The following is a 22,795-nucleotide window of genomic DNA, read 5'->3' on the forward strand; positions in this document are numbered from 1 at the left end:
CTACTTATTAAGGAGAGCTTTTGTTGAGAAATGGGGGATGATCTTGTATTTAAGTAATGGATGCCACTAACACCAATGTTTAAGATGACTTTTTATCTGAAATAATGGGACAGAGGCTGAACCCAGAGTGCCCACCAAAAGTTCCTTATTTGTATTAAGTTTTGGTACTGTTGTGCACTTTTCTCAAGGCTTTCCCTGACACCATGTCAAATTCTTTTTCAACAGTTAATAATTCTTTACGACATTTCTGAGAAGTTTTTTAAAATATCTGCCTTAACAGATGAGGAATCCAAGGCATAGAGACTAACGTTTTATGAAGGGTCAGACAGAAATTTTGTGGCTAATACCAGAAACTGAAGCCAAATTCCCTGACTCTGTGAGACTGTGTTGTTTGACCCTTTTTCTTTAGAGTCGTGTCATCCATGTTTGCAGTGGGGATTCCCAGAACATAACAGTTACTGCATCTGGCTAAGGATTGTTGTAACTGTCTCTAGAGACTATAACTGAAGCCAATTGCTGATTTTTAAGCCACTACATATGTGATAGCCTGCTATTCTTTCTTGTTGCTTTTTTATAAGCTTGCAAATTAAACCACTTTTCAGACCTTGATTACCTTCTTAAGGAGAAAAAAATAATCACAAATTTTTCTTGCTTGTTTTTGGTTCTCCACAAAATAGTCTCGCTAAGAATTTTAGTGCAACATGCAGTGCCGTAGGACTATCAGATCCAAGTTAACACCTTACTAAGTGCTGATGGGTAAGTTCTTATATCTTACCATTGTGGGGATGGGTGAGGTTGGTAAGGGGGAAATCCCAATAATTCCTAATAGTAGAATTGTAAAAAAAAATATGACATATTTTCTAAGGAGTTACTACTAGTCTCTACAGAAAATGAATGAATGCAAAGTGTATGTCCTTAAAAAAAAAAAAAAAGGAAAAAGTCAAAAATACTAGAGTTCTAACTGTCCAAATTGTAAGTGGCTTTTTACGCAGTCTTCATTGAGATTCTTGATTAGACACTCTGCTAGAGATGCCTTTTTCTGCTGCTGAACTGTTGCCACAGCATCTAAGCGGAGTTTCTGTGTGAAAGATGAATGTAGCTCTTCAGTGATTGAGTAAATCTTTGCAGAATTATCACGTCAACTGTTACGAAAAATTGGATATCCCGTGATACCTTTTCAACGCGGGAGGCTCCATGTTTAAGGTCGTGCGTTAAAGCCACAAAGGCCTTAGGTATCACAAAATAATGTTGAACTGCGTGAATTGGAGAGGCTCTGTCGCTCGGTGAAACGTGAATCCCTAAGATGTGTGTGAAGCACTGCAAGACTGAGCAGGATAGGACCTCGGTGTTGCTGTGGGTTTGCCTCCAACTCACAGCCAAGATATCAGACTTCTTTTATTATCGTGCATTTTAGGCCCAAAGTTAGCCCCCTTTAGATTCACTGTTAAAAATTACTCTTGGCTTCAGTAGAAGCTGAATCCTTTCATTTAGCAAAGGGTTGTAGCTCCTGAGTCGAGTCAGTTGAATTATGAATGTTATGTACGTGAACTGGTATATTGTTAATCTTTCTGAATGAATGATAGAGTTTACAGCAAGTTGCTGGTAGCCATCTCCCTTACAATACTTAAATGAATGTTATGTTTGCAGGGCTGCGTATTTTTATCACTCAGACAAAATTCCAGTCAACCCAAGTGGAAGCTTTGCCTGTAAGAGAGGTGTGTGACTGGGTTCTTGACTCTAACTGTACTGTATTGCTATGAATTTATTATTGCATGGCCCCAAATCTAATAAACTTATTCCTGTAATCAGAGCTTGTTCCGTGCAGTGAAGAAGCACAATGAGCATGCCTCCAGGGCCTAAGAAAGTGCTATTGCTTAATGAGTTGCTTAAAGCCCCTCAAATAAAGGTGGAAGAAACACTCAGTTGAGGGAAGTTGACATACGTGTTCTCTCCAGCTTTAGGAGTGTGAATCTTCCTAGATTTTCTGAATAAAGCTGTTGATCAGTCTCCGCTGCTTGAGCGTGTTATGAGCAAAGATGGAGACACTCTTGTAAAGGGAGCCACAGAGAATTCTGGCTTCGCTCCATCTTACTGAGCCAGAACAGGAATTTATGAAGATACTAAACTTCTGTTCATAAAGCACTGCTATGCACACTGCATTAGAAAGCTCTGGGTTGGAAGACGGCCAGTATCTTTTGCAAAAGTTGAAAGAATTGTGGGTTAGAGGCTTAGGAGGAGGAGGATATTGCAAAAGAAAGAACTGGACAGGATTGCTAGAGACTAGAGTGGCTATGGTCGCTATTAAGGGGTGGGGAAAAAAAACTGTGGTCTGTTAAGCAGTAGCTACTTTGCTGTTTATTGTTTTCATAAACCATAATCGGTTTGTTTTTTATCACTTTAGGAGGTTCTTGCCACCACCTTCATCCCCAACACACTTGAGTCCTTCTTTCCTGGCTGGAGACTTCTGCTTCGTCAGTTGTGGTGAATCAACTGTCTGTATACAGCTAAGGAGCCAAACACTCTGTTAAAGGGAGCAAAAATAACATTACATTTATTTACCCCTGGTTTTTGTTATTTCAAATTAATTACAGGGATGTTTATGAGGCAGGGTTGTTGACCACACAAATATAGGTTGTTCATAATACATGTAGTCTGGGAGAAACTGTAATTGCTATGCTAAATATAATTTATTCTGTGGTTCCATTCAGCTATATATTTAATTTTATTTTTCCATTCTTCTTCTAGGGGCACTAGTAAACATTCTTCCAAGCAGGGATAGTAATGATGAGACAGTAATTGTCTGAGTAAATTATCCAAGCGGCCTTCTTTCTTTTTTTCACTTCCTACATTTCTGGTGTCCTCTGGCATCAGAACAGAAGTATATGTTAGTCCTAGGCTATGTAAATGAAAAGTTCTGTCTACATGACAATTAAAAACATGTCAGGTCACATGGTTTCCCCTCGACCAGTTACAGCAGTGCTGTTTTGCAAATAAGGTTTTAACCCTGTTGCAAGTGTGAAGTCCTGAACTGACCAAGTCTGTAGTAACTGGGTCACCTGCCGCCACAGCGTTTTTTGTGACGTAGGTCATAGGAATATTTGCAGAAGCAAAAATGCTATAATTGCGTAGCTGTACCAGTATTTATGTTGACATAGAACCTTAAAGATGCATATTCAGGAAGCAGAAACAATACCATGTGTAACTAAGATATGCAAGAGGAATGTAAATTCTAGTTTTAAAAAACCCAGCAACTAAATTACATGGGTTTTTGAAGGAACATTGTAATTATGTCAGGTTTACTTCTTAATGGGCTTTTTGCACCCTGAGAGCGTTGACGTTGCCCACGGTTAGAAAAAAAGAATTAGTAGCAGTAGCATAACAGAGCTCCGGGACCCCAAAAAGAAATCAGTGTACCACTGGATGAATCGCTGTGAAACAAAAGAATAGTTCCTGGCCTGTAGACCCGATGACTAACTATATGATAGAGTAAGCACAATCTATACTTATTGTGAAGTAGAGAGACTGTATAACAAGATGTAGATAGTATCACATGTAGCTGCCTAAACATGTGAGAGATTAATTGACCGTGGGGTTACCATGCAGCCAAGGGGCTGTAGTCTTAGACCCCGCCCTGTTGCGCTGTGGCGGCAGGGTGATAAATCCCCCAAAATTGCCCCAAAGCCCTAGCCGTCTAAAAATAGAGTGAAGATGGTGAAACAGGGTGGCACCAGCAATTTACAAGATGGCATTTGTCAGCAAGCTGATTGCTATCTGTAAAGAAAGCTGGAATTACAGCTTTTCTTGCAGCAAGACCTTCCTCCTGGGACCTATGGTCTCACTTGGTAGGCCAGATAAGTTTGGAAGACTTGCAGCAGTAAAAGTATCCGGAAGTGAATCAGGTCTCGGTACCAATTTCTGAATTGCAACAGTCTCTCTTCAGACTGTTTATAGGTAGGTGTGGACCGTAATGAATATTAATTAACTGTAGTAGTAGTCAGTTGTACTTTAGGCAAGTCTCTCTGCCATGTTTCACTCTCCTGGAATCAGCCAGCTACAGAATTCACTTCTTAATGGACTAGGCAGCATCCATGCCGTTGGGAACAGATTTGGTAGCTCACTGAACTATGAGTCTCTAGTATCTCAAAAGCTTTGAAGTGGTATTAAATCTGAATTGGTTTACTCATTGGTTTTTGCTTTTACAGGGTAAGAGAAGGTGGTAACAAAAACTGAAGCAGCTGTGTTAATTTTTAAAAAGTAACAAACTTCTTCAGACCTATAGATTTGGCTTATTTGATTTTTTTTTTTTAAAGCAAATGATTATGTAGATTCACAGAAATACTTTGCAAATTCAAGTGGGAACTTTGGTCTCAATTTATTTTCTGTTATGCAGATCATTATTTATGCAGGTTTCCTTTTAACGGAAACTCCTGGAAAAGGCACAGTCAGCTATCTTTGGCTACTTTTCTTGGAGATGAGAGCTCAAGATACCACAGAGACTAAAGCTCTCTGCTTTATGCATGAAAACCTTTACCCTCTTGTGCTGGAAGAAGCATGAAACCACACAAGTATGACACGCACTTAGAAGCAGATGTTGTAAGATTTACATGGAACGTGATAGTTCGTATGCCCTTTCAGGAAATCGTTGTAGTGACCACGAGGGGGCATTTTTATTAAGACACCGCAAACCCAACTGTATTACTCATCATCACTGGGGGAGTGGCATCAAGGCCCTTAAAGGACAAGCTGTTGTGATGGGCAGGGGTAAGGCCAGTAGAACAGTCATCAGGCACTTTATTCCAAATCCCCCCCCCCCTTAGTTCCTACTCTTTTGATATTGGAGCCTGTAATGCTTGTCTTCTAATTGATGGGGCTAGTGCAATGGAAAATTTTAGCTAGCAGTTACCTGTCTCAGCCTTTGTGAAACAGATAATTCAACAGGTTGATTTTCAGCACTGCTGACTTGGCTTGCACCCCAGGGTCTCACTGGAGACTCATGGGAAGTGGAGCTAGGACATCGGTGGCTTTACTATATATAATGCATCTTTTGTACATCTGCATGTTAAGGAACCTTTCCATTAAGCGGTTATCTTCCCTTTGTATTCAACTTTATATATGGCACTGCCCTTCTAGCCAACTCTAGGCCTTGTTCTAATTAATCCTTCTTGCCACTGACTCGTTTCTGTCATCTGTTTCTTTGGGTTAGGCCTTCTCCTTCCTCTGGTTCCTGCATTTACTTGCCAGAAGCAGCTTGTGGTGGCAATTCTCCCTTCATGTCTGTTTTGTTTCCATTCAACAGGCTATGTGTCTAGATCTCTTTTTTTTTTTTTTTTCACTGCACAGGGCAAAGAATCCTTTCAGTTCCTTTCTCTCAATGTGTATTGTGCAACAGATGTCTTGAAGAACTATTATTCTTCCTGGGTTATTGTTCCTTTTAATCAAAAATAAAAGTCAGAAGATTGATATGGGTATTCTTTACTTGCATAGAGGAAAGTACTTTTTCCAGGCATCTGAAAATGTTCTGAGTCTCATGGTGGTTGACACATTTGCTGTACCTAAGGCACAATATTTCAGACTGAAAACCCAGAGGATGTTGCTTGGATTTTATCTGTTTTCAGCAATATTAGGGTTCATAAGTGGAATTGCTGTGCAGATGAGTGAATATTTATCAAATGTATGGTTATAGGAGAGGTTAACCACTACATTGATTACAAAAAGGATGTCGAACTTTCCCCAAGTGTCCTAAAAGCAAAATTGACAAGTCATGCAGTGCCTACCAAATGAACAAGACTGTGAAATAGCAAAACCCATCACTGTTCTGTGTGAGAAAGCAAGGGGTTTCAACCTTGTAATTAAGAAAGCTCAGACTAATAATTGTAGCCTTACTAGAATGTTGGCCTTTCTAGTTAAATCTAAATTATTTTATTGCAGTGTATTAGTAAACTGGATGTATATGCACGCACAAAGTCCAAACAGACACCGTGGAGACTAACTGTTCGAGTGGGGTGAAGCAGCGGCGTTGATTGTGGCTTACTCGCAACTACTGACGGTAAGACTTTGCATGGTGAGGTGGCACTATGACACGCAGCCCCAGGCAGTTTGTAAAAAGGGCTAATGCAGGTCCAGATAAGATGAGTAGCTGGCCAATTTACAAACTGTAGATATGCTTTGCATACGTAGGAGGACTGTATGCATAAACTGGTCCCAGAAGGTGTTACGTATTTATGTTCGGCCTCAAGAGTGGTGTCACTTTCTGTGATTCCTGGGTGTAATCCTTTAACTGTACAAGTCAGAACTACGTGAGTCACTGGGCTAGAGATTTAAAAATACGGTGTAAGACTTCAAATTAAAAGGAGATATATCTGGTGGGGCTGTACTGAAGCAATGTGCCTTTTTATCTCTTTATTACTGGCTGCAGATATGGTCTTCCGAGACTCTTGAAGCTCAAGGTGATGTTAAGTAGCCTAAACTCCTTGCGAGCCCTGAGGAAAAAAGGAAGTCTTGTAATAAAAACCTGGATGAGCGATTGTTATCCTCTGTAGGTGGATCCAGTGCATAACGGCTGGCTGGTATGTGCTGGGGTTTTGGGGAGCAGGAGAACTAATATGAGCATACATTGCCTATTTTTTTCAGCGTGTAGTTTTCACGTTACGACTATGGTACTCTAATAGCTTGCTGTTGCTAAAGGGATGATTCCCATCATTCCTTCTGCCGCTCTGTTTGTTTGTTTGTTTGTTTGTGGCTGCGGCTAGAGCAATTCTCTTTCTTCCCTTTGTACCAGCAATAGTGATCTGGCTTGTAGAGCTCATCTATTTGAAAAAAATCATTCTGGGCAGAAAAAGGTTGTTTTCTGCTGATTTAGCTCCTTATGCTCAGCCTGAGCTCATCTCTTCCCTAAGTCCTTTCACTACAGCACTACTGCATCAGACGAATCTTGATTGTGGCATAAGGAAGAACTTTGCAGTTTGTCCGTTTGAGAGGCCACTAGATCGGCTTCACTGTAATATGAGGCTTTTATGTAGCGCAGTGGAAAAAGAAAACACGCCTCAATTTTTTTCTTTGCCTGCCAACAAATGTGAAAGATTTTTCTCTATTAAAATAATGCAGCAACTCCCAAACTGTGGTATGTGTTCGTAGCACTGGGACGAGGAGAAAGGAATAGGGAACACTTGAGTGGGCTGGGGGAGAAGGTGCCTGAGAACTTCTGCTCTGAAAACTGACTCTGGGAAGGAAGGACTGTGAATTAGAAATTTCAGAGAGATTTATCAATTTCTCAAGCTAAAAATAGTGTTATGCTACAGTTCCATGAAGCTAGCACTCTGTCAGGAAGCTGGCACCTCTGCCCAAATCTGTCTTCCAGAAACTTGTTCTGGCGTTGGGGCTGCCACATTCCTTGCTGCTGGCACAGTCATTTCTGTGATTGGACATGGAACTGGCTCAGTAAAAACTGAACCAGCAGAAAAACAATCTTTTTGTTTCCCCCAGGTTACTTCTAAGCAAGCTCCCGTATGGCCAAAGGAGTGCTTGCAACAGCATAAGAACGCACATGAGTGAGTTGCCTGGAGGTAGGGAGAGAAAGAGGGGAGACTGCCTTTTTCTGACACTACCACAGTCTAAAGTGTTCATGGAGCTATCATTTTATTGTGCTCGGCACTTTCATATAATGAGCAGTTCATCCCCTGAAGAAGTTGCATCATGAGTGAATAAGGTAGAAGTGTGGGAGCAAGGAAGTATCTTCTCTGATTTCTGTTGGGGAAATTGAGGCTCAGAATTAAACGACTTGCCTAAGAGTAGCAAGGCTGACTTGCTAGGAGCCAAATTCCAGTCCCCTGAATCATAGCCTTGTGCCTTATCCACAAGACCAACCTTTCTCTATTAGCATTTCCTTTCTCTCCACCCTGTTTTGAGAGGAGGCACAGTAGCATTGTTCTATATCAAACAAACTCGAGCATGATACAGGAACGCTTCCAGCAGAATGGCTTGAACAACCTTTGAGTTTATCATTAATCTGGAAGCCGTGACTTTTCTTGGAATGGCTTCTGCATTAGAACCTTCCTCAGCACCAATAACCACAAAAGCTTTAACCATCAGAAGGCCTGACAGTGTTTAAATAAGAGGCCTTTGAGATTAAAAAACATACTTCAAGCAACGAAAGGTTTCTTAAGGCGTAGAGGATTGGAAATTGCTAATCAGGGGAGTATGTGAGGCTTGAGATACAGTGGACAAGAAAACAGGACTTGACTTTATTCCATAAGGAGAGAAGTGAATGATTTTATTATTATTTTTATTCCTAGTAGGATGTACCTTATTAGGAGAGCCATATTCTAAAAGTACCTCAGTGCCTGCTTGGCTGCTTAACCAGGCCAGTGACAAGTGGCTTATCTTTGATCTAAGTCAGATAGCTGGGAACAGGAAATAAAGACTTCACAGTTTGCCTATGCTGCTTTTGTATCGCAGTGGGCTTTAGCAGACTTCATTGGGCAATGCCTGTGCTAAGCACCACTAAAGAGCCATCATCCTAGGCTTGACAAATATCATGTCAAACACTCAATCCTTTGCTGTAGGAAGTTTTGGTGGTGGGGTGTTTGTTTTGTTTTTTTTTTTCCCCCCCACTCTACCCTTTTCTTCTCTTGCTTGCCCCATGACATTCCCTGCCAGAGCAGGAAGCTTAATTCCTTACAGCAGCCTAGGTGTTAACTGTGCTAGTGCAGCAGCCAGTGAAGAGCACGAGGGAGGACTTGTCTTTGGACTTGATAAGTGGAGAAAAATGGGATCTTAAAACACTTGCTTTAACTGGAAGACAGGAAGTGAAGCACTGGATCAAACTGGTCTAAGAATTCTGGTATCTCGCCTCTGGCTATAGCCAAAGTCAGCTGACAAAAATAATAGTGATGCACCTGGCTTTCGTTATGCAATGCTACGGGAGGGGAATTCCGTCCTGCTTTTTGCAAAGATCTGCATATGCCCAAAGTTATGACATGTTCTTACACTTCATGTCAGTTGCTGACCAGGTTTCTGTAATTACCAGTGCTATACTGCAATTCTCTAGTTCACATCACTCTCGCGGGATGATCCCTGGGCCATACATTCAAATTGCGGCAGAACACAATTGCATACAGGGTAGTCACAGGAATAGAGGGATCTACCCATATGCTTGCATGATTTAAAGTAAGGCCTCTTTAATTTGCTTAGCTCTCTGCCTTTTACTTGGGAAGGCTTCTCGGTTTCTGTAGAACTTTCCCATAGTTTAGGAACATGAACATATTCTAAAACAGCCGTGCTGGGCTTAGACTAGAAGATCATTTTGTCCCACTTTTGTGCTTTTCCCTGGGCATCAGCTTATGGCTACTGCTGGAGAGAGAAAAACTGTCAAGAAAATGTCTCCACTCACACTGTCCTTCCTCCAATAACTTGGTTCAAGGACTTCCTGAGCCAGATCTAGTCTCTCTGTATTCAGACGATGGGAGCGTATAGATCTTATGTAGTGAAACACTTCATATGGTTGGTTTTCCTCTAACTTTATTATAGATTGTTTTCATTTTAGGGGAGGGGTAGGGATAGAGTTAAAGTTTTGGGGATGCTATAAGAAGTGCAACCCGCCCATCTTTTTCTTAAAAATACTATCAAGTAGCAGTTTGTACCGTAGACACTGGTGTGTATGTGGGATACTGCCTCAATTTATAACATGCAGTCTTAAGGATTATCTTTGAGTAGCCTGTTCCTGCAAGCCCTAAGAGTTAAGAGTTCAAAAGAGCTGGGGAAAAATAGGGAATGTTTATTGATGTTTTAGTCATAACATGGTTTTCGTATTGCCTGGAATATTGCCCTTAATTTCACATCAGTTTAGACTGTATACCCTACAATAACGTTTTCCTTCTGAAGAAATGAGTAGACACTTCTGTTTTGAGCCACAGAGTTTCCCAGGTGCCTTGGTCTGTGTCTATTCAGTAGCGTCACGGGCTAGAGAAGTAGGTGGGAACCAGGGATATAAACTGTATTTAGGGAAGCACCTAAATTCATTCTTCCTGAAAGGCCGCAGTTTACTGTCTGAGATCTTGCAAACCAGCCTGAAGATAAGAAAGGAAAAGCGTTTAGTTGATTCGTATGTCTGTACTGACAGCTTGCTTTACATCCAAACCCAAAACTCCCATCTACACTCTAGCTCCTGGGTAATAACCTTCCAGGGCTTTTCCAGCTTCAGCTAGCCGAGAGGAGTAGCACCCCTTTCCCTTTTAAAATCCCGTCCGGATCACTCCTGTGACTTGCAGGGATGTGTATGCCCTCAAACTGGGAGCACTTCTCCAGCTGTTCAGCCTCGTGAATGAAGGCTGTCCAAAACTGTTGTGCCACAGCCAGGTGATCCATTAAAAGAACTGAAGTAGCTTCTAATATTAGATGTCCATGAGCTAAATGTGTTTGGATGCGGGCACTTAGCGGAGAGAAATCCAGGTTGTGTCTTTTCCTATTTGCTGCTTTGATGCTGTTTTTAGCATAAAGCAGCACGAGCAGTGAGATGCTGAGCTCGGAGCACCCTCCGTGTTAACATGCCATCCTGTTTGGCATCTTCTAACCCCGTCGTGAAAACGCAAGAGAAAAGCATCTACCCTCACCTCAACCCCTAGCTACCACCTTGAAGAATGTTTTGTTTGAGGTCTCTTTATCGGTGCATGCATTGGGGTTGTGTGTGTATGCGTAGGTAAAGTCTAAGTTTGATTTAGGATGTTAGAGCCACTTCCCTGCTTTATTTTACATCATCAATCAGAGGGAATCCAAGAAATCCCCGAAGACATAAAGGTCTTGTCCTAATTTCTCATAGTTTTAGGGCACTACTGGTTTGTACCTTTCTTAGGTTTTTTTTTTTGTGGGAAAGAGAATGAGAAATCATGTTCTTCAGGCAAGAAACTAACCCACAACCATAGAATTATTTCAGCGTAATATCTAAATATAATAATGTAGCTGTTCTTTCCTTTAATCTTCTAGAGCTAATGTCACAGACACTTTGATTATCCTGTGTGCCTCCTAGGATTCTTCTGTTCTGATTTCAGTTATAAATCTGTCAGGGGTGTAACAATCCTACCGTATGACAAACTGTGAATCTTAAATAAGGAAAGTTTTGCTTGCGGGATGGAGAACGATAATTCCTGTTTATAGGAAATATGATGATAGTTGGGCAAAATTAAGGTTGTAAAGAAAAGTCCTGTTAAGTTGAGATGGACTACAGAGCAGGAAGAAGAACAAGCATTGGGCGGTCTCTTCTGCTTAACTGCCTGGGTTAGTGTATGGATTTGCAGATTATAGGACAGCATTTTCTGCTATGGTTCATTTCTATACACCCCAATAACCTTTGCTTTAAAAAAGGATAGTGAGAAAAAGAAAAGTAAGAAAACTACCGGTTATGTACCTTGCTTGAGTGCTCTTTGAGGCTTTTTCTTGTTCTTTTATTACTGTTTCCTTTTCAAGAATACCAATTCATTTAACTGCATTTTCACATGTGACAGTGTATTGCATTCCTGGAGTAAAGATTTAAGGGGGGGAAAAAAAAATTAAATCTTGTTGTTAACTAAATGCAGACTTGTACCACAGCTAGGCGTGGGCTTGGTGTTCCTTTGTGTTCCTCTCTTTACAAGTGTTTTTAATCCACTTAGGTTTGCTTGTTTGTTACTGACCCCTCCACTTGATCCACATTTGTGGTTGTTCCCACAGTGTTTGTCTCCTTCACTTGATCTAGCTGTGTCGGGGGCCAAGCTGTGAGATGTATTTCAGATTTGGATCTGGAATGCTCTGAAGGTGAGGTAGATTTTAAGTTGACTATTGTGACTTAATCAGCTTGTTGCTGATTAGTTTTTTTCCTTACCTTCAATATCAGTCTCGCCCTAGTACGTATAGTTTTCTGTTTATTGCTGGCTGTGTGTGACCACCAGGCTCCATGCAACTGAGAAAAACATGGATACCAAGAGAGCTTGGTCTCTAGAGGCTTACAGAGAGGGAGAGCGGGGTGTTAAGAGTGGTGTAGGGATGCTGCAAAGGCAGGTGGCTTCTAGGTGCTGAAAAAGGAGGTCTAGGGGCAGGGGCTAGCCTAACTGCTTGGAAGAAACATGCTCGAAATGCCTCCGCTGTGCTCTGAAATTAGAGGACTCCAGTAAATGGGATTTAACTTTTTTTTTTTCTTTTTACTTCTGGCTCTCACGAAGGAAAGGAAAGGGGCCGGAGCATCAAACTCCTTCACGGGGCCTTTTCCCTGCCGGGGGCCGCTGTCCTCCCTCCGCCGCCTGCACTTTCACTCCTCCTCCCTGGAGCTCGGGGACGGGACGGGTGTCTGGAGGGGGGGGGGACGGGGACGGGGACGGGGACGGGACGGGTGTCTGGGGCCAGGGGGCGAATTTCGGCTCCCCCTCCCCGCTCCGCTCCTCGCCGGCCCTGCTGCCGGCCGGGTGGGGCCGGGCGGGGCGCCGCGGGGGCGGGAGCCGGGGCGGGGGGGGGCGGCGGCAACGCGCACGTCCGCCCGCCCGGCCGGGAAATTCCCCCTGAAAAGAGCGGCGTGCGGGGCGCGGCAGCGCAGCCAGCCAGGGCGGGAGGGAGGGAGGAGGAAGAGAAGGGAGGGAGGGAGGGAGGGAGTCGGGCCCGGCTGTCCCTCCGAGCCAGCGTTCGTCTGTCCGGCCGTCTGTCCCTCCGAGGTGTGCGGGGCCCGGGCGGGGAGCCCCGCGGAGGCAGTGGGCCGGAGCGGCTGCGCGGAGCTGTCAGCATGGCCGGTGAGCGGCGGGACGGGCCCTAACGCGGCGGCGAGGGGAAGGCGGGGGGGGGGGGGGGGGTACGGTACTGATGGGAGCGCCGGGGACGGTCGGGGCAGGGGGGGGAGCGGAGAGCGGCCCCGCTTCTCCCGGTGCCCCGCGGTGCTGCTCCCGGTGCCCCGGCGTCGGCGCGATGCGGGCGGCGGAAAGCCGAGCCCCCTCCGCCCTTCCTCCCCGCTTCGGTCGCTTTCGTTATTTCAGCTGCGTTGCTAAAGAAGCGCTCGCTGGTTTAGGGGAAGCGCGAAGCGGCGGCTGGTTCTTATTTTTACGCTGTGAGGGATGGTTTGCTTCTCCTCGTCTTCCACCATCTAGCTGTTGACTTAAGCCCGTAGGCGAGTAACAGTGCGAAAAAGGGTGACAGCGCTCTTACCCCATCATCCCAGCATCTGCTTTTGCTATTAAATCCATGTCCGTGTGGCTTGTTAAGCAGGCTTATGGAGAAAGTTAATGAAGAAACATCGTGGGGTTGATCGGATTAGTTGCCACAAGATCTTATAAGGCTGTTATGTTTCAGAATGGATCTTTTAAGTCTTAAAAGTTGTGTCATTAAAATGTTTAGGCGTTGAGTGAGCACACGGGTCTCGTATCTGGGCTAGAGGCATCAATAGGCCAAAGACTCTGTGATGCTCGGGAGGATCCTGTTCACATAGGAACTTGCCTATGAGAATGCAAATGAATAAGAAACAGAGATGGCATAAATGCAAAGTAACGCAGATAAGGGATCATGCATTGAGTAATTACAACAAAAAGCACAATTAAGTTTCTTTAGGCTAAATTAAACCGAATTTGTCATCCTTTCAGAAGATGTCTCTCTGGTATCTTTCTTAGGGTTTAAAAAACCCCCAAAACTTAAGACTTGGCAGCATTAATTAGAATAGCATTTGTAGGGAAAGATGCTTTCCAGCTTCAAAACTTAGGGGGGTGTGTGTGTTCTGTTACCACTTAGCAAAGCATGAACTTTCACTCCTGCTAAATACATAGGTGTGCTAACTATCAACAGAGAGAGAAAACAACTGGGTTTGTATGGAGGCATTTTTTAAATGTTACATTGTATTTTAAAGTGGCAAAACTGAAGCAGGAGATAGCGCTGGTTTTTTGTTTTTTTTTTTTCTTCGCGTCTTAATATATTTTCAGTGTAATTAGGAACTAGATAAGGAATTTTTCAGTAGGGGAAGTTCATAACTTCCTGGTATTAGCTAGCTTTTGTAGTTGTGTTCCCCCCCCCCCCCTTGGTTGCTGTTCTGTAATGTAATACGATAGTAAAGAGGAAGTTAGTGAGCAGTTTTGTCTCTGTTAGAATCTGTACAGTTTATGGAGTCCTAGGTAGATTACTGCTTTCTAAAATAAAAATTTACGCTTTCGGTTATTTTAGATTGAGCTAGAATGTGCTATATAACAAATCTTCCACCATCATCTCTTTTTTTTTTTTTTTTTTTTTTTTTGCCTGAGGTGTTGCAGAAGGTTATAAGCATATAGATTGTCTCTTCTTGCTTTTCGGAAACGGCTATTGCTGTGGAGGACATAGGGTCCCCAGTGACCTGTACAGAGCGGTGACATCAAAGTTGAAGGGCAGCGCTTCTCCCATCTGTGTCTCACTGCAGTCACCTCGGATCATAGGGTTTCGGGTGATACTTTCACATCTTCCACAAAGACCCACTTTGCTTTCGCACGCAGATGTCTGTTCACAGGGCACTCCTAGTTGTGCAAGAAAACTGCAAATTGTGTAGTCCCTCCAGAGCCTGCTCCCTTTGAGCAAAGGAACGAGACAAAACGTACGAACCCTCCATCCTGTTGTCGCTTTGCTTGGTGGCAGCATGTCGCGCTTCCTCCCTGATGGCACAGGCCGTGTTAAACTTTAAACTGGCCCAGGTTTCTCATCGTGGAGGGGTCTGATGGAAGCGTTGTTCTGAGCTTTTTGGGATTGTCCTTTTGTTCCTTTTTGTATTGCTCAAAACAGATGAGAATAAAACAACCTTCAGTTCTTGAATGAGTATGAGCTGGCTGAACTCTTGGAGCTGTTACTGCTTTTACCTATTTTCCTCGCATGTGTAATTGGGATGCTTGATCTCCTGTATTCTCTTTTAAATTATTTCGTGTAGTATTCAGGGCATGGGGGGAATCAACAATTTTATAACAAAAAGAACAAAAGGCAGGTTGTAATATGTAGCATAATGTTTCTATTGCTAGCATGTGTATAGGCAATTATAACTAATTACAAATGCAAATTAAACTCTTAAGCACTCAGATGAAGGATTAGCTAGATTTTTGCTTTTCTTCCATTTCAAATGCTTTTCCAAGTAGTTGTGGGCAGGTAGGTAGGTAATATGAGTAGCCGTGCATTTCTCTTCCACGATTGGCGAAAGAGAGTTTGTTTTTTGACATAGCTCATATTGGTTTGACAAACACAGCAAGACCTGAAGAGGACGGGTCTTTAGCAACTGTGTGGGAACTAACAGACCTCTGTGTGTGAGAGTAGATTGTGAAATAGTTAAGCCGTGCCACTTCACAAGCACACTGCTGATTTACAGAAACAGGGAACACCGAACAGACCTTCACTTATCAGCTGCAGGGTCCTGATAATACCTTTAGTTCGCACAAACACTTTTATATGTTTTCTCTCTACACAAAACACGATGACACTGATAATCACGGTAGAGATGATAACGTGATTCTTAAATAGAGAGAACCAAGATAAAATGAAGTTTAATGTTTAATCTCTGGAGGCTACCGTGTCATTGAGCTTTACTTTCCCACAAACACACCTGCTGTTAAGCAGTGGGTTTGCCTTCAATGACATTTGTTTCAACCACAGCCCTGTAAAGATCACCGAGCCGAGAGTTTTAAAATAAAGTGCTCTTAATAGGTGAGAAAAAAGCCCTCTTAAGCAAGTATTAGTAGAGCGTGAAGGGAAATTATTGGTTAAAGCAGAGAGAGTTAAAGACTTGAAGTGATTGTGTTCTATAGTAGTTTCGAACAGCAAGCCTCTAGCTAGTTTTGACAAATACGTAATGTGTGTGGGTGTACTATGCGTCTGGTTAGCAGCTATGTAAGCATGTGCATCTCCGAAGTAAGATGATTAGTAGGCACTTTGCTGCAATTTTGTCATTATAACTTCTAAAATAGATTTTTAATTTAGTATAGGGATATGCGTCTGTATTTGTGGCATAGTGTGTTACGTAGGAACGGAAAGGTGAGATTCTTTTCTCTCCTCAATTGCACGATGGAAATGGGAGGCTGACCGATATGCAGCAGTCGCTCCTCACTGCTGGCAGAAGTCCTCTGTTGTCTGGTCTGCTGAACTGTGCTGATAAATACAATAGCATAAGTAAATTTAAGTGTGAAAGTTAAATAGCCATACAGTGGTGTGTGAGCCTGGTTTTGTGAGCTCAGACTACTACTCTCTCTTTGAAACCAGCTTTACATCATTTCTAGGCTTTTTTTGTTATCAGAGCCTGTCCTGTCTGTCCCCGTTCCCCACCCTCCACCCCCCCCACCCCCTCTTGCTGGACTTGCTTATTTTCCAGAAAGAGAAAATATGCAAAGCTTGTCTAAAGGGAGGGTTAGGTAAGATCTGGGAAGTATCTAGGAAAGGGACCATCCTTGTAAGTAACTGGACCTAGAGTAGTGGCTAATGTCTATTTAATGTGACAGCTCATGGTCTATTTTCAGAAAATTATTTAAAATCTACTTGATGGGAGGTGATCAGTTTAGATATTGCATTTTGATGAATTGTTAAAAAGGAATATAGAGAGTCCTAAACCGTAGTTCTCGGATGTTTGGCACCAAATACAGCCTGGAGTTGAAATGCGTTGTGCCTTTTTAAAAGGCATTCAGGTTTTGAAAAGGCGCGTGCTGTTGAAGACGATTCCAGCGTGAGAGCTGCTTTCACAGACTGCCGTTCCGCAGCTGTCTGTAGGTGTGTTACAGTTGAAATGTGCATTCAGGTCAGACCAAGGTGACGTCTCGGAGGTGTAGTTCTTTCTATCCCTTCTCTACTTCTCTTAATTACTTTATCTTTTAGGTTATAATATTTTCCTACTTTGAGTATGAACTGCTGCAGCACTGGAAATGTTTTGCGATCAACAAATCCCAGGCGTAAAGTTCAAGCTTTGTGTTGGCAAGTATACCTAAATCACTGTAGGTGCAACAAAAGAGAAGCTTTTATTATGGAGTTAAGATTGGAATCCACCTCTTTGCCAAAACTCATATGCTGTGGACTCACAGGCTGTATAGACCTTGGGCAAAAGGAAGTAGGGGATCTTTTACCCTTTTAGCACTTTCAATATATTTAATAACTATTTTGCTTATTATGTTGAAGTCCAAGCACCTTTTTTCAGTGCTGTGCCACAGGATGTTGCCTGTCATGTTTGTTTGTGATGCTCAGCCTTGCTTGAGTAGGATGCTATTATATGAAGATGACAGAGAGCTCAGTAGACATTTCCATAAGCTACGTTCTTCTGATCGTGCAGCACCGTGATGATTCAACTTCTGCAATATTTACTTACCCTCTTGTTATTTGTTTTTCACATGCCATCCCACTGTTGTCACTGTTTGATTGACTGTCCTGTTTGATGTTCTCAGTGAGATATATTAAATAGCTTGTTACTGCCTGGCAATAAAATATCACTTGAAAAGTACTTACACTCTTGCGAAGTTAATGTCTTTCCAACCCCCCATTTAAGAGTTCTGCTGTCTCTTATTTTTGTCTATCACTCGTGTTTCCTGAAAACCTCTTTTTGACAACTGCCCAATAGCTTTTACTGAGGTTTCGTTGTCTGGGGAGATACTGCAACTAGAAGCTGGCCCTGTGGGAGGTGGGCAGCTCAAGATGTGGAATTCAATACCAGCAATCAGGTATTTTCTGAGCCCACAGTGATGGTATTCAACCCAGTAGGGTTTTTTTTGCATAATTTGCATAGTTTCTGCTTCACTATAATAGGAACTAAATCTATCGATTCTGAGGAAACGTCTTCGCTTTCAGAGGACATTTAAGAGAACATAGTACTGGCAGTACCTGTACTTTGAGAGGACAACCATTCCTCAAAGTGTATTAAAACTTAAAATATCAACCATTCCTGCAAAATAATGATTTGTTTTCTGTTGTGTAAAATCCTCTTTCATCAGACACGTACTCTGTAATAGCTAAAAGAAGCTAACTTCTAGGTGAGATGGAGGGGAGGACGTCCTTTGCTAATTACTTCCACGGCATTGATACCTGAGGCTTCATTTAAAATCTGTTCTCGCCCCTCACCCCCCGCCTTCAGTGTGTGCCTGTACATAAAAAGAAGAGTAGTTTGTCTGAGAAGGTAGACCAAGTGAAAAGATGGTAATATCAATCCAAGAGTCTAGACTTTCTAATTCTTATGTCTTCTGCTGCTTGGTAAGCTCTACTGTGTACTGACATTGAAAATGTTTTGTTTTTAAGGTGGCCCTGAGCCCTACATTGAAATATTTGAACAACCCAGGCAAAGGGGCATGCGTTTCAGATACAAATGTGAGGGAAGATCGGCAGGCAGCATTCCAGGAGAACACAGTACTGAAAACAATAAGACGTTCCCTTCCATACAGGTAAACACCGTTTTTGTCCATGAATTACCATCGCCCAGATCAACATTGTGCTGTAGCTATGTGTTGGACTCGGTGCAGTAAATAAAATACTTTTCATTTCATGTTCTGTTATTCTTTCCTTGGCATGCAAATGTAGTTGCAACAGAGTGGAAAAAGAGTTCCTTGCTCCTAGTCATTAAAAGATTTTGTTTCAAATTTAGAAGAAGAGGAGAAGGTGTAGAGGTAGTTAACAAAGTGCTGGTAGAGAGGGAATTCAGTGAAGTTACTCATTGTCTGGGAACCATTCATTATTAGCTTTTTCTGCATGCACATTTGTTCTGGTTTCTTAGTTATGTGACTTGGGTTTGTTTTTACTATTTGGTCTGCAGTATGAATTTTGGGAGAGCTTTGAAGGAGTTTGCGTACAAAATTTGAAAAGGCTTTGAAAAGCTGCTGGGCGCAACATGAAAGAAGGCACTTTGTACAAGTGAGCAAAGTAAGAAAGCGACTTGCAGCCAGTGATTCGGTGATTAGGCTCTGCAAAAGAAACTACCATGAAGTATGTGAAGTCAGAAGGGGATACAGAATTTAAAAACGAGCTGAGAAAGGGGAATTATGTGGTCAGAGCACCTGCAATGAAGACGAGTTGGGTGGTTGCATTGTGGATAGGTTGGGAAATCCAGAGTGAAAGGATTCAGAGTAGCCCGAGCAGCTATGGTCAAAGCAGGGACAAAGATACAGACAGTAGAGGTGGAATGGAAGCACTTTGGCGGTAACTTTCATATGTGGGACAAAGGAATGTGTCAGAGACCCTAGACAGGTAGGGTAAGGGAGAAGAATTTCTGGTCTCCTGTTTGAAGTTTAAGTTGCTAGTGTTTCCTTGATCTCTTTCAATTTGGAGAAAATCTTTGAGATGAGATTAGAAGAGAAAGCTCAAATATAAAAGGGAACTTAAGCGTACTTGCCATCTTGAACTACATTACAGTGCCCAGGAACAGAAGCTGTGTATCTGTGTTTGCAGTGTGTGCAAATATTAAAAAAAAAAAAAAAAAAAAAGTGGAGCCAAAGATGGAGTCTCTGGAGTCACAGCAGAAAAAGAACAGATACAAAGGACGTGAAATCCGAAAAATACGAGATGCTTTAGGCTGAGGTATCAAAGCTCTTTAAGAAGAGGGGGAGTTTGAGAAAGGTAGTACTGGTAGTCATGTGTTGAGCAGCAGTGAGCCTCTACTACATAAAGCAGCTGTGGAAGCTGGTCTAGCCCTGAAGCCAGAATTACTAAGGGAAGAAGCAAACAAGAAGGTTCCCCCCGCCTTTGGCTATCACAGTGCCAGATTTGGTTAAGGAATGCAGGAAATTGAGATCTTGCCAGACTTTTTTTTTCAGCGCTCTACCAATTGAACAACGTAGGCTGCTGGCAAGAGTAAATACTTCACAGACTCTCAGCCTAAGGCCGTGTCGGGGCACAAGTTGAACGGGCATGTAAGCCCTTGATTCCTCTTAGCCCGGACTGTGCTGCACATGGCGGCCAGCCAGAACCCAAAGGGAAGATGGGGCATGGGTAGGTGACCGTGCAATCCTGGCAAAGTTTGTTCTTTTTTTAAAGGTGACTGTTGATGACAGAGCTGATTGTTACCGATAGCAGGTGATTTCTAGGTGAATTCCTGCCTCCCTGAAGCCCGTAGGAGGCTTTAGTGCTGATTAGCTGCTAGGGGAGTCCCCTCTAGAGATGGAAACATCAATGAGGATGAGAACAGAGAGGCCAGGAAGAGATTAAATTTCGTGGTGTGGTTATGATGAAGAACATCAAGGAGGAACTGGAGAATCAGAAGTGGCTAGATGAGGCTTCAAGTTCAAGGGACTTGGGTGTGAAATGAGGGAGAAATGATGTAATAGTTGAAGAAGGTGAAGGAGTGGTGGAAGTTTTATTTTAAGGGTAAAAAGTAACGGTGGCTTGCATGAAGGCCAAGAAAGGAGCCAAATTGGAGACTGAAGAAGCTAACGCATGATGGAAGCTAGAAGAGCACAGGTCAAGTCAAAGGTTTGAGGTGTCAGCTGAAAAGGATATATGATGGATCCCTGGAGTCTCAGGAGGAGGAAAGAAAGGGCTGAAGGAGGAGAGGAACAGTTAGTTTATAGGGCAGGGGAAGTGGAGGAGGAGAGCTCGCCTCTGCACAAATGTGTGCCTGAGCAAGTCTTGTATTTGCTTTCAGGTTGTTATGCTTCAAACAATTTAGGCCAAACTGTCTGTCTTTTTTTTTCTTTTTTTTCACTCACCCACGTAACCCTTGGTGATGTCACTGGTAGCCGTCAGCGTGAGGGAAGACTTTTATGCACCTGAGAAATGTGTGTTGAATTAGGCTGATGACTGCTGTGAAGGCTCTAGTAGGAGCTTGAGAATTTGGTGCCCCCCTTCTCGAATATAAGATTGAATATTCATCTGAGAATTAATTAAAAAAAAAAAAAAAAAGACTTCATAGGGGATTATGTCATGCTGTATCTGTTAAGATCCTCTTTCACTACTTAGCGTTCCATGCACAGGTAATATTCTTATCCCTGAGGCTTTAGGAGGGTTTTTTTTTTCCTAAGATCTTTGGAGCTAGACTTGTCCTTCAATAAGCATTTGTATGTGGTCACCTACATAGATTTTTGCATCTTTCATTGTAAGGCTAGATATGATAATGTGTCCTGTTACGTTTGGTCTTACAGCATTACAAGCTGTTTTACTCTTTGGTCTAAGCTTCTATATTACCTCTGGCCTTTTGCACAGGGATGAATTCAACTCGTATAAAGAGCCCTGGTAAGATGGTGAAGCAATAGATCTCCAGCCTCAAAAAAACCGCCCCAAAAAACCAAAAACAAAGGAAGGAAAAAAAAAAAAAAAGATTCTTTCGAGCCTTCCAGACTTCCTTCCTATTCTTGCAGTAGGGTAGTTTAAGAGAACTGAATGGATTGAATGTCGAATACTGGCACTAGCGAGATTTTATCGTTACAAATAACTAGCTGCTTTGACAAAACTAGCAGGTGACGTATGTTGTTTTACTTTCTGAAATAGATACACTTTTGAAAAAAATTTTCACTTTTCAAGTATTTTGCCAAAGAGTTGATTTTTTTTTTTAGTGTAAAGTGAACAAAACTGAAATGGAATGAACAAAACTTTTGAATGGTCCTGGCTTTTATGAAGCAATAATGCCATTTTCTTAGCTGTGGTGTTTCTTCCATAGAGTATTTTAGGATAAAATGTATTTCCTGTTACACGTGGGGACTTTACTAGCCCTGATATCTAAAATCTAGAAAACCTCTCACATTTTTTGTAGATTCTGAACTATTTTGGAAAAGTCAAAATAAGAACTACATTGGTAACAAAGAATGAACCCTACAAGCCACACCCTCATGATCTGGTTGGAAAAGACTGCAGAGATGGCTACTACGAAGCAGAGTTTGGGCCAGAACGGCGAGTCCTGTCGTGAGTAATGGTGTTGCTTGGAAGTTTGATTAATTATGCAAGTGATTTGCTAATCTTATGTTTTAAAACTGACTAGTGATTAGAAGAGCAATTAGTATGCTGGCTTTGTTGAAGTTTACTAACCCATCTCAGAGAGAGGGCAACTTCTCTTTGAAGCATTTCCTGCTTTTTCAATATTTCACACACTCATCTTTGTTCCTATTCTTTTCCTATCACCTTTCTTTCCTCTGCTCGTTCTCCCAATGTCTGTCGTCTTTTCCTTTCTCCCACTTGTTCGCTTTTTTCAGTCTTGTTCAGTAACACTTCTTACTCTTGAGCATGACTCTCTCCTACGTGTGAAAACGATGAGTAACAGAATGGGTAACAACGTTAGAATTACTGCTTCACAGTGATGAGGGAAATTCACGTCTTCCATGGGAATTATATTTGGACTTTCTGGAAACTAGTGGAGAAAGTTTGCATTGGCTGAGTATCATGTCATTTAGAAGATAATGGTTGTGACACATCTAGAAACGTGTTAGTAGCTGTTGCTGTTGTTGCTGTTTGTTTGGGTTGGGGTTTTTTTTGAGTAAAAATACAGATTCTGCTCAGGCCCAGCTCCATAGAGCAAGCATGCCAGGGAAGGATCTACTTATGGATGCAGTAAGGAAAATTCAGGCTGTGTATGAGATGTGTTTCCTCCATGCTATTCAGAGGGATATTAAGAATATCTAAAATACAGTTGTATTTGATGGCATTTCCTGTAAGTTTACCAAGTCTTGTGTAATAAAGTAAAAGCAGAGTAAACTGCAACAAATGTCAAGTGATTATTGCTGGAGAGGGCAATGTAGAATTGACAAGCTGTTTGTGGTTCTCAGTTTGCGATGTAGTAAATTTGGAAGTAGGCTATTGCTTTGGGGTAAACATAACTGAGCTGGGAAGAAAATAAGGTAAATATTTCAGTGTGTAAGTAGCTCTTACGCACTGCTCTCAGGCTGATGGGATTGTGTTGATGTTA

General features: G+C 42.3%; 1 protein-coding gene across 1 annotated transcript in view; it reads left to right on the forward strand.

Annotated features, from left to right (window-relative positions):
• Window positions 1-12,690: 12,690 nt before the first annotated feature.
• The window catches only part of REL (REL proto-oncogene, NF-kB subunit), a 33,030-nt gene continuing 22,925 nt past the window's right edge, over window positions 12,691-22,795 (forward strand). The window contains exons 1-3 of the mRNA XM_050893626.1: window positions 12,691-12,746; window positions 18,211-18,353; window positions 21,650-21,798. Of these exons, the coding sequence (XP_050749583.1) occupies window positions 12,740-12,746; window positions 18,211-18,353; window positions 21,650-21,798 (299 nt within the window). The 5' untranslated portion in view covers window positions 12,691-12,739. The remainder of the gene's footprint in view (window positions 12,747-18,210; window positions 18,354-21,649; window positions 21,799-22,795) is intronic.

This window comes from Gymnogyps californianus, chromosome 3 (genome assembly GCF_018139145.2).
Source record: "Gymnogyps californianus isolate 813 chromosome 3, ASM1813914v2, whole genome shotgun sequence".
Lineage (NCBI taxonomy): Eukaryota > Metazoa > Chordata > Aves > Accipitriformes > Cathartidae > Gymnogyps > Gymnogyps californianus.